At 40.4% G+C, this 11,329-nt stretch overlaps 1 protein-coding gene across 1 annotated transcript in view; it reads right to left on the reverse strand.

The window, feature by feature from the left end:
• Nucleotides 1-7,419: 7,419 nt before the first annotated feature.
• LOC108530304 (ankyrin repeat and fibronectin type-III domain-containing protein 1) overlaps nucleotides 7,420-11,329 on the reverse strand; it is a 262,443-nt gene continuing 258,533 nt past the window's right edge. The window contains exons 17-18 of the mRNA XM_017873105.1: nucleotides 9,424-9,574; nucleotides 7,420-7,611 (exon numbers count right to left, since the gene is read on the reverse strand). Of these exons, the coding sequence (XP_017728594.1) occupies nucleotides 7,420-7,611; nucleotides 9,424-9,574 (343 nt within the window). The remainder of the gene's footprint in view (nucleotides 7,612-9,423; nucleotides 9,575-11,329) is intronic.

Here is an 11,329-nt window from a genome sequence, read left to right on the forward strand (position 1 = left end):
ACTCTTGACCCTGGTAGCTCCCTGAATGTGTCTTTATGACTTTCAAGGAGGGATTATGTCCTGTTAGCACTTGACAGATGTCCTCTCTTGGCTGGAAAGTGATGAGAGTGAAGTGTCTCACACCCTGCCTTTCTAAACCAAGTAGTAAAAAAAAAAAAAAAATGGCTTTTTTCCCCTTTGCAAAATATGACTGGAAAAATAGGGAGAGGCACTGAATAACTTCTTTAAAAGAAACACTATCAGTCTGATCTGAATTCTTACAAGCTAGGGTGTTCACAGCTTTCTCTTGTTGTGTCTCCGTGGTTGGAGCTTTGGATCAGTGGGTGGTCTCACAGCACCCACACCGTCCATGCCATGCACCACAAGTGAGTTATGAGGAGGTTTCAACCATAACGCTTCAGTTTCCCTGCTCTTGTGGTTTTTTTTTTTTTTTTTAATCCAGACCCTTTAATGTTACTTTAACAAATGTTACTTTAACATAGTCTTTTGTGGTTTAGCAATGATACATTTGGTAGCCATAACTGAGGCAAGAAAGATAGACTGGAAGCTTCTAATTTTAAAAAATGTGAATCTCATGCATTTTATGGATAAAATGGTATAAGGCTACAATAATGTCATTAGCTGGACCACATGATTTGTTAGTAATTCACAGACTAAGACGAATTTTCTGCGGTATTTTTCTCCCTCTTTTTTCTACATAAGATAGTGGCAGACTAAAATAAGGTTGGCATCAACACTAGGAGTATAGTACAGTGGAAAGTGCGTGGGCTTAGCTATCTGACAGACCTGGGTTTGAACCATACTTCTGCCACTCACCACCTGTGTGACAGTGGGCACGTGACCTCTGGGAGTCTCAGTTTTCTCATATCTAAGATGGAGATTATAATGCCTACCTAGGATTAAGTAATACAATGTATATAAAGTGCCCAGCATAACATATGGCACATTCCTGATACAAAATAAATGTCCCTCCACCACACCTTTTCACCACCCGTAAAGAATGAGGCATTTAGTGGTAGTGATTAGAATATTAAAACAGGACTGGGATTAAAATATTCTTCCTAAGGATATCGAACTCACTAAAATCCTAATCAGTCTGGGCCATGTGGCCTAGTTTGGAAGCCAAGGAGTCAACGAGATGACCTCCTGGGGTCAGTTTAGTTCAATGAGTCTTTGTCAAGGTGTCAGAAAGAACTGGGGCACAAGGTGCACCTCTAAAGATTCCTAGTAGTGAATGAGTTGACAGGTGGAATAAATCATGTAAAATAAATAATGTAAAATGGGTATTAGGAATGAAGGTTGACACTATGCCATTTCTTGCAAGCCTGTGGCCTGAATTCCATTAGGCTCACTGCTTGGATATTCCGTAGGTTCCTTGAAACTCATCATTTGTCATACTGACCTCATCATCATTCCCCTGCCCCAAACCTATTTCTCCTTCCTATGGCCCATTTCGGTAGATGGTAACATTATCCGTCTCGGCACTCTTATTCAGACTCTCTGGCTCCTTCATCTTGCTCTTCAGCCACATCAAATCAATCACAAAGTTCCATCATTTTAACTCCTAAATTCCTCATCTCTCTGCTCTCTCTTCCATACCCCCACTAATGCTGCCTTAGTTTGGGCTCATGGACCCATGAGATATTACCAGGTGGATCTATGAGGTAGTGTCTTAATTTCTTAATTGTCTCTTCATATCCAATGTCAGCCTGATTTATTTGTTTTTTACTCTCTTGCAATCAGTCCTTCATGAGCTGTCAAAATCTAATAAGACCACATCATCCCTTTTCTTAAAATCTTTTCTTTGCTTCCTATTACCTATGGGATAAAGTTGTACCCCCTTAGTGTTACATAAGTAGCCATGTATGATTTTGATCTTTTAAACTTTTAGCTTCATCCTCTGTCACTCTTCCTCAGATACCTTAAGCATCCATCACAGTGAGCTACTAAGAGTGTACTTAATCAAGCTGCAGGTCTCTGAGCTTTTGTACATACTGTTCCTTCTGCTCAAAATGATTTTCCTTTTCTGCCTGCCTTTTCTTTCCCATTCTGAATGTCTGTTTATCCTTCAAGATACAGCTCAAGTATTATCTCTGTAAGGAAGAATTAGATGTCTTTCCTTTGAAACTCAACAGCCTGCCTCGTATAGCACTGCTTTCGTTTTATGAAGACTATCGGTAGGGATACCTACATCCTCTAATGGATTTTGAGCTTGTGATGGGCAGATGGTGCCTTATTAATGTCTGTGTGGTTCAGTCCCAGCACAGTACCTGGCATATAGCAGAAGCTCCGTAAATGTTTGTTGAACGAAGGATGTAGCCAAGCACAAGCCGAGCATGAAATATATAATATCAGGCCTCAAACTATTTTTTTTTAAATTCCCTAGTTTTTTCTTGTCTTTCTAGTCCAATTGGTGTAAATCATAAAGCCAAGGAAATCAACAAAAACCAACTTTCCTTGTTATAGGCCTGCTGTCAGTTGTGAGCACCCACAAGGTCAGGGCAGGGTGACCTCCTCTGTGCAGGCTAGGCAAGTCCTCAAGAGGCCACATCACCTGATAGAGTTTCTAATGGCTCATGATGTTGCTTTTCCTTCTGTTCCTGGGAACTTTGTAAACAGTGATGCTTGTAGGCCCCCAGAGACACGCTTTATTACTGCAAAAGGGTCCTATCCTGCTCCCACACAAAGGATGGTAGAGTGTCAACCTTCAGGCTGTGGAAAGAGAAGTGGGTTTTTGGTGAATCTGCTTTGCCCCAGCACAATCTTCCTCATCCAGGTCTCACAACATCCTCCAATAGGACAATTTCTCTTGACCCCACAAGTAATCCTATGAAGGAATAGCCTGTGGGTTTGCTACAGTCTAGTCCTTATTCTAGGAGACAGAGAACTGAGCTCCTTTATCATTTTGTTTTTGCTAGATCTACGCAGTGCTGGAATAGGCAGAGATGCAGTTTCCATAGCTGGTTAGAAAGTTATTTATGATTCACTTAGGCCACTGGCAGGAACAAGGTCAGTTTGCCAAATCTCAAATTATTTCATGGGGACGGGGATGACTTATACAAGTCAAACTGAAATATAGTGCAACCCTTTATTCTATTATAATTTACATATTCCCATAATTCACACCTTTTTAAGTTTCATTAGAATTCCCATGTGGTTATTAAAATTTTCTGAGTTCTGACTGAATTTCCAAAACATTTTCTCCTTTCTCAGAAATGCTTAGTGTATCTCTTGACCCTTTACTGTGTAACTACCTATGAATGGAATTTCCTACTTATAGAAAAAACAATGCTTAGCATCATTCTTAGAGAGGCTTAGGTCCACTGTAGCAGGCCCTTGGAAGTTCCCATATAAGGTGTCATTAAATGCTTAGTGGCATTTAATGCCTAATGGAGGAAGTAGTTATGATAAACTTCCTCTTGGAAAGCTCTGATTGCTTGGGGATAAGATGGAGTTTGTCATGATTCTTACTGAGACCAAGGCCCAGAAATGTTTTTGAAATTGTTGCTGGTGGTGCTCAAGTACAATAATTATTGTATTAGAGCATGTATTAATTTTCTGCTACTGGCAACATTTCCTCTGGTCCCTAAAAAGAGACTACTAGAATTGTTTATGCCAATGGAAATGAGCCCAACCAAGTGGTCTTTTCTGGAAACTTACATGGTCCTCATTAATCAGTTGGATGACCAATGATATGGCAACAAGGGAGGACTAAGAAGGTGAGAAAGTATACCTTACCCTAGGAAAAACTATCTTAAAGTCAGGCTTTGATCTATGGCCTATTTTTCATAGATGGAAGATAGTATCTGATGCTCTCATATTGCTTCTAGCAATGTGAAGAGGTAAAACAGGTAAAAAGGACAGGCACAGTTGAATTTGGCTGAATTCCTGTGTTAACCATATCCCTAGTTTTGTATTTATGTATTAATCTCTTTGTCATAGGCAATGCTACTTAAATTGTGGTCCATGGATTGGCAGCTTTAGTATTACCTGAGAACTTACTAGAAATGTAAATTTTCCAGCCTCCTGCTGGGCCTACTGACTCAGCATCTCTGGTGTTGGGCTCCAAGAATTTGTATTTTAACAAACTCTCCAAGTGATTCTTATGCAGGTTAAAATTTGAGAAGCACTGCTCTAGGGCTATCATATCCCAAAGTATATGTTCTACAGATTATTAATAGGTCCCATGCAAAACACTGCTCTAATCATGGTCAAATGAATTTGGAAAATGCTAGGTTAAACAAAGTTGAGCTTTAAAAAATGTTTTTAAAATTTTTTATTTTTTAGGGGGATGACCACTGGATTTTACAGAGCTTTTCATATGTTACTCTGCTGCTCAAAATCTTTCATTGGATTTCCAACATACTTAAAGTAAAATCTAAATTCCTTATCATAGCCTGTGAGGCCCTGCATGGTCTAGCTCCCATGACTCTCTGACCTCATCTCTTATCTTTGTTGCTTTTGCTTACTACACTCCAGATATGCTGATCTCTTAGCCAAGCACACTCTTACTCTAAGGCCTTTGCACTTACTGTTCTCATTGACTGGAAATATTAGGTCTCTGCTCAAATGTTTCTTCTTCAGAGAGGCCTTCCCAGATCACCCAGCTGTATAAAATGCAGCTTACTTCACTCGAGTCCCTTACCCAGATTTATTTTTCTTCATGACCTTCACTTCTCTGATACTTACAATATTATGGTTTATTGATTGGTTTGTTATTTATCTCTTCCACTAGAACTTAAGCTCTATGAGAAGTTTTTTCATTGTTGATTCTTCAGTGCCTGGAATAGTGCCTGGCACATAGTAGGTTACTCAATGAATATTTATTGATGAATGAATGAAAAACTGAATGAAGAAAAGAAATGGATGCTAACAGACTTCACCAAATTATAGAATGGAGAATAACAACAGTGGGACAAAGGGTGGCTACTTGAGAAGAGTGTTTGAGCCTCACAGGAACAGACTAGAGAGGATAGTTGCATGGCTTGAACCTTCAGGGCCTTAGGAGTCACATGTACTCTAATGATTGATACCAAGTTGTAGACTGTTCCCACCAAAGCCATTAAGCCATGGGGAAATGAATTTCATGTATTTTTGCCTGTAATCATGGAATAACAATGACTGTTTAACACAGAATGGAATCCTGGTTAGCTCTCCAATGAAATGTTTTCTTTAATTCTTTTCTCTGTCAATTATATATCCCTGCGAAATCATTCATTTTCATGGCTTCAGCTGTTATTAATAGACACTGGACAGATTTCTGTGTTTAGTATCCAATTTCTCTCCTGCATTTCTACTGCCAGTGAAACATGTCCACTTGGATGTTGACTTAGCACCTTCAGTCTCAACATATTCAAAGCTAAAAGCATCACTTCCTTCAGCAGACTATTTTTCCCCTCTGATTTCCTTACTTCTGAAAAAGGCGGCAATAGCCTCATAGTCATTGAAGCTGAAAACAATGAGATTATTCTCTAGACTTCTCTTCTCATTTAAATAGTTACCTACTTTTGGGCAACTTTATTTTCTTTTCAAATATCTGTATTTCTTTCTTTCTTTTTTTTCTTCTGTTTTTGGTTCTTACCCTAACACTGGATGAATAAAATCATCTTTGAAGTTTTTGACCCCTGCTTCCCATCTATCATAAACAGATTCCTCAGCCTGATGCTGGAGCTACTGCCCAATATGGCCCTACCTTGTCTGTACAGATTTATGTCCCACCTTTTCCTCACATTTCTCTGATCTAGCCAAACTGGACCACTTGTTCTCTTCCCAATTCTTTCTGAATTCTTCTGTTTTCATGTTTTTGCTCATTCTACTCACCCCAAAAGAAAGCTTTTCTTTTTATTTATGTTTATTAACATCCTGTTTGTTCTTCAACACCCCATCTCAGATATCCTCCCCTCCATGAAGGTTTTCTCATATCTTCTTTGAGAAAATGTGCTTGCTTTCTTTCAATATTAACACTTCCAATTTCTGGCATATTCTTCCTTGTTTTATAATAATTTGTATTCTTATTTTACTCCTGCCACCATACGAAAGCCCCTTGAGGAAAGAACGTTTGTCTTACTCACCTCTAAATCTCCACAGTGGGCACCCAATAGACACTTACGGAAATACCCTACCCCAAACAGTGTTGTTATATTACAGATTAAAAATGCTTTTTGGCTGAGGAACTCATTAAATGGTCACATTCACATCTAGGCCTCTTGGGAGTGGTATGGCCAATGTGATTAATTGTGTGACACAGAAAAGGTGTAGAAAGGTTAAGCAATTGCCAGTGTCATACAATAGGGAAACTAGGACTCTCAAGTCCCAGGCTACAAGTCTGATTTGAGCTTCTTGTAAGAATACTCCCTCCTCTAGAAAGTAACAATTGCTGTTCATCAGCTTTTGGGCATCTGAAGTGCTTGGAGCAAGGGAAACTGAAAGGCTTAAGCAAATCATCCTTGAGGGATAAATTCAGACGCAGATGCCCAGGGCTCAAATGAGACATTAGGCAGTGGCCTTGTCTGCTTCTAAATCTGGTGACTGGGGAGCAATCCAAAGAGGGTCTGCCTCCATTCCACCCACCCACTCATTCACCCTCCTGCAAATTGTACATTTCATTTGAACTGACCGAACTCTTGCTAATTGCCTCTTACTGGCCTGTTTCAAGATGAAGCATGGGAAGGCGACAAAGCCTCCCTATTCACAATCTCAGTGGGCAGCAGGGGTCTCTGCAAAAGTAGAGAAACTGGAGCCCAGGCTATTCATTTTTGAAAGTCAGGACAAGATCTTCCACCATTCAGAATCCCACATTAAAATCACAATATTGCATCCTGGGAGACCCTGTCCATTTCTCAAATCGTCTGTCAGAAATTTAGAGTCTATTTAATAAGTCAGTGCTACTTAAAATTATAGGCTTTTTTCCCCTCCAAAGTGATACACACTCTACATTTTAATTTCATTATTATTATTTTTCTCTGGTTGGGGGTGTGGGGAGGGTGAGAGAGAAAGGGAGGAAAGGAGAGAGAAAGGAAGGGGGGAGGGAGAGGGAAGGGGAAAGAGAGAGAGAGAGAGGGAGAGAGAGAGAGAGAGAGAGAGAGAGAGAGAGAGAGAGAGAGAGAGAAGGGGCAGTGCTTTTCATGAAAACATCGGTTTTTATATTTATGTTTTAAGAAAGCAGAAGGGAGGCAAGAAGTCCAGCCTGATAACTGAACTTTCTGTTTAGAATTCCTTCTTCTCCATTGGGCCTTTGCTAGGTTTCAATAATTATTGCTCAGGCACATAGTCTTGGAGCTTTGCTTTTTCTCAGACTTGTACACAGTTCTAGGAAGGGTTGTTGCCAAAGCCATCATGTGATTTATTGACCCTCCACTGGGACAAGGGGGAACAGATATAACTTTGTGATTTTATTATAAGGAGGCTGGGTTAATATTTCTAGGTGAAACAAGCTACTATACCAAGTTCAAACATCTGAAGAGGGAGGTTAAGAAACCCTGAGTGTGGGGTGTAAGGATTATTCTGTCCTGGGGCTGTACAGACGTCGTCTGAGGCAGGGAGCAGGAGAAGAAAGGACACATTGTGACCCATTTCCAACACCTCCTGTGTGTAGAGGCGGAAGTTCCTTGCCTGCAGAGGGACACGCGCGGAGGAAAAATAGGAGAGTTACAACATGGCACTTACATAAACAACACCAAACTGGCATAAAACATCTAACAAAATTACACAACTTCAAGCTTGGAATTTTTATACAACATAAATATTAGGGTTCAGCCCATTTAATAATGCTATATAAAATCAAGATTTAAGGCAGTAATGTTCCACATAAACTCTGAAAACAACATTTATGCTTCTTATAAAAGCAGAAAATGATTGCATTCTGTGGGCTTTTCAAAATGATGACGATAATTACATGAAGCAACAAAATGGATTGAATTAAAATCCACTCGTTTCAATTTAAGTTGGTTAAGGGGAAAACGTAGTTTCTGGCCAAGGACTGAGAAAATTTTACAAAAAAAAAAAAAAAAGGTTGTATGCACTCTTAGGCAGTTAGGCAGCCTTCTCCCAACATGTATATGTAGCCCAAGAGTCACCAATGAAATATGAGCTGCTTCAAACCTGCTAAGTCCAAGAAACCCTTTAATAGTATCTACTGTCACAAGTGGAGCTCTTACTTTTTTTTTCTCCTAGTGAACACACAGCCACCCTTAGAATAATCCAGTTGCTTCCCTATTGTCTTTATGGCATCTTGTGCAATTTAGTCTTGATTAGTGTTGGCTGCTTTAGACTTAAAATCAAAAGAGCACCCCAATGGAAGGACATTCTTAGAACTCGAATTTATCCTTCTGCTTCCATGGGTTAGAGGCCAATTCATGGTTCTCTCTTGTATTTAAAAAGAGCCAATTGCCGGGCGCGGTGGCTCAAGCCTGTAATCCCAGCACTTTGGGAGGCCGAGACGGGCGGATCACAAGGTCAGGAGATCGAGACCATCCTGGCGAACACAGTGAAACCCCGTCTCTACTAAAATACAAAAAACTAGCCGTGCGAGGTGGCGGGCGCCTGTAGTCCCTGCTACTCCGGAGGCTGTTGCAGGAGAATGGCGGGAACCCGGGAGGCGGAGCTTGCAGTGAGCTGAGATCCGGCCACTGCACTCCAGCCTGGGCGACAGAGCAAGACTCCACCTCAAAAAAAAAAAAAAAAAAAAAAAAAAAAAGAGCCAATCACTCCTGTAATGGTCTCCCAGTTAACAGGCTAAACTTGGTTCATTGTGTGTGTGTGTGTTTTGGGGAGGAAGGCAGGATTGATGAACATAGGCTCCCCCCAAAAATTCAATAATGCTACCTCATGTTAACCTATTGGGCTGAGCCTAACAAAGTTTTACTATTCTCCTTTACGCCAATAGCTTTTCTTGAAGTTGCTTATTAGTGGAGGTTAGATTTGTATATTTTGATTTAGATATGACAATAAGTTTGACAGAAAGTTCTCTAGGAAAAAATAGCATGGCATATCCTTGGGACATTGCTGTAGATTATACCACCATCATCCTTCTATTCTTAGAGAAATCATTTGTACATGTGAGTACACCTTTATTTATTTGTATGTTCTCTTTGCTTTATGCTATCTTGAAGCCTTGAAGCTGAGCCTGGTTGTCTTTCAAGGTAGACTAGTCATTGATTTTTTTTTTTTTTTTTTTGCCGACCAGACCATAGTACAGTGGGGTCCAGAAAACGTGGAAGAGGTCCAATGCAGAGGAGCTGGAGGAAAGGAGCAGAAGTGCAGCCTGTGTCTACCTGTGGGCATCAATTCAAAACGTGCATGGACATGCAAAGTGGTGTTTAAGTAAAGGAAAATTCACACACACACACACACACCCCACTTAATGTTACAATGCAGTTTCCATGAGCCATAAAAAAAGAAGATAAAAATGGTAAAGTCTAGTACCTGGTGTAGAGGTATATTGATCTGCTGAAGGAGAGCTTTCACTGCCATCTGGAGCTCGTAGAAGAACAATTGCATGGGGCAGTCAGAAGTATGATCCACACTTTCCATAGATTCAGAGCCAGAAAGTTTTTGGATCCATGCCCATTCCTCTCTGTATGTTGAGTCAAGTTAAAATTAGAAATACAACAAAAGTTCAGAACACGGCTCAGAACTTTCTTAGTGTATGTGTCCAGAACCTGGATAACCAATACTCGGTGGTTAAAACTTAGTGTAATTCATGAAATTTGAACATTTTGCCACCCAAATGGAGCTTAAAATGATCTCTTTCTAATTTCAGCTTAGTTCACCTATTAAACCACATATACCTCAGAACAGCAGGCCTAATTTGTATGAATCAGTTTTCGAGATTAGGGTTCTCAAATATTTTGTAATAATTTCCTGACTGTCCTCATTTTTCTTTCTCTGCAGATCCCCTGTAAATTCTAAGATCCTACATTTTACCACAGGGGCATCTGCTGGCTAATTCTGCAGTTTAGTAACCACAGGACTCTGGTCCAACTCAGGCAACAAACCACTTGGCACATTTCAACCCTGGCCTGTTGTAATCATGGAGGATATTTTGGTTTTTCTCCCCTTCCAAAAGTTTGAGGAGAATCACAAACAGGAACACCAGACAATTCCAGTAAAAGGAACCAAGGGACGCATATCACTGCTTCTATCCTCCTTACAAACCAGTCATCTGTGTCTTTATTCTGCATGCTCTATAATCCTTCCTAATGAACTTTTCCAAGTGTCACACAGAAGGGAAGGGAAAAGAATGGCAGTGGGAGGAAAGCACATCTGGTTTGCCCCCAAAGACTTGCTCTTCAAAAGGAGCTTGAAAAGATCAAGGTAAACGCCTCTTGGGCAACATTGTTTCCACAGGTCTTTTAGCACAAGTCTCTAAACACATTCGGTTGGCCCAGTTTCTCATTCGAACTCTGCAGGGAGCAGCGGTGGGCTCTCAGGAGCAGGCTAGAGAGGAAAGGAAAGCCCTCCTCTCAGGGGATGGAAAGAGAGGAGGTGCTGACATATGTTCCCACCCTAGTGAAAACTCTCCGAGGCTTTCCCCAAAGGGCTCTACCAGCCTGGGCTCCAATCTGTGGGTCAGGAAACCAAATTGATTGTGGCATGAGCTTTTCATCAAAAACCACTCTCTTTTAACTAACTACCCTCTTAGAAAAGTTTCTGTTTTCAAGATATCTGTTTCATTTCAAGTCTCACACTGGACAAGACTATGGAAAATTTACCCTTTGTCCCAGTAAGAAAAAAAAAAACCCTCAAAATTAAATCCTACTTCAATCTGGGCATACTGTTGGCTTCACAAATAATTGAAATCTTTGAGAACCTGCTTGGGAACTATTTTTTTTTCTCCCATCACTGATATGGAACAAAATGAGAGTTTTGTGACTAGCACATGCACTCATAAAACCTAAAGGACAACAAGGCTAAAATAAGGTTTGTAATCAAGTTAGAAAATAAATTACCAGTAGGACTATTGTGAAACACCTACCACTAATCAGTTTCTGCTAGAAGGATGGAGATGGAACTGACAGAGAAAAGGCTACTGGAATCTTTTGTACAAACTAAAACTGGATCCTTGGCAAGGGAAAATTCATTGGTATAACCACTAGGAGATGGAGTCCAAGCCTTTAAGACACAAATCTAGAAAATGGATGAGTGTAATTATTACTAAGTCAACCCACAAATGAACCATGTAACCTTTTGGGAAGGACTGAGGCGATAACAAATGTTGATTGTGGCAGTGACCACCAGATGGCAGACTTAAAATCCAGGTGTATTTGGTAAGTGAAAGGAGAGAATATGGTGGTAAGTTTCCTCCTCCTCCTCCTCCTCCTCCCCCCCC

This window comes from Rhinopithecus bieti, unplaced genomic scaffold, assembly GCF_001698545.2.
Source record: "Rhinopithecus bieti isolate Rb0 unplaced genomic scaffold, ASM169854v2 scaffold_7870, whole genome shotgun sequence".
Lineage (NCBI taxonomy): Eukaryota > Metazoa > Chordata > Mammalia > Primates > Cercopithecidae > Rhinopithecus > Rhinopithecus bieti.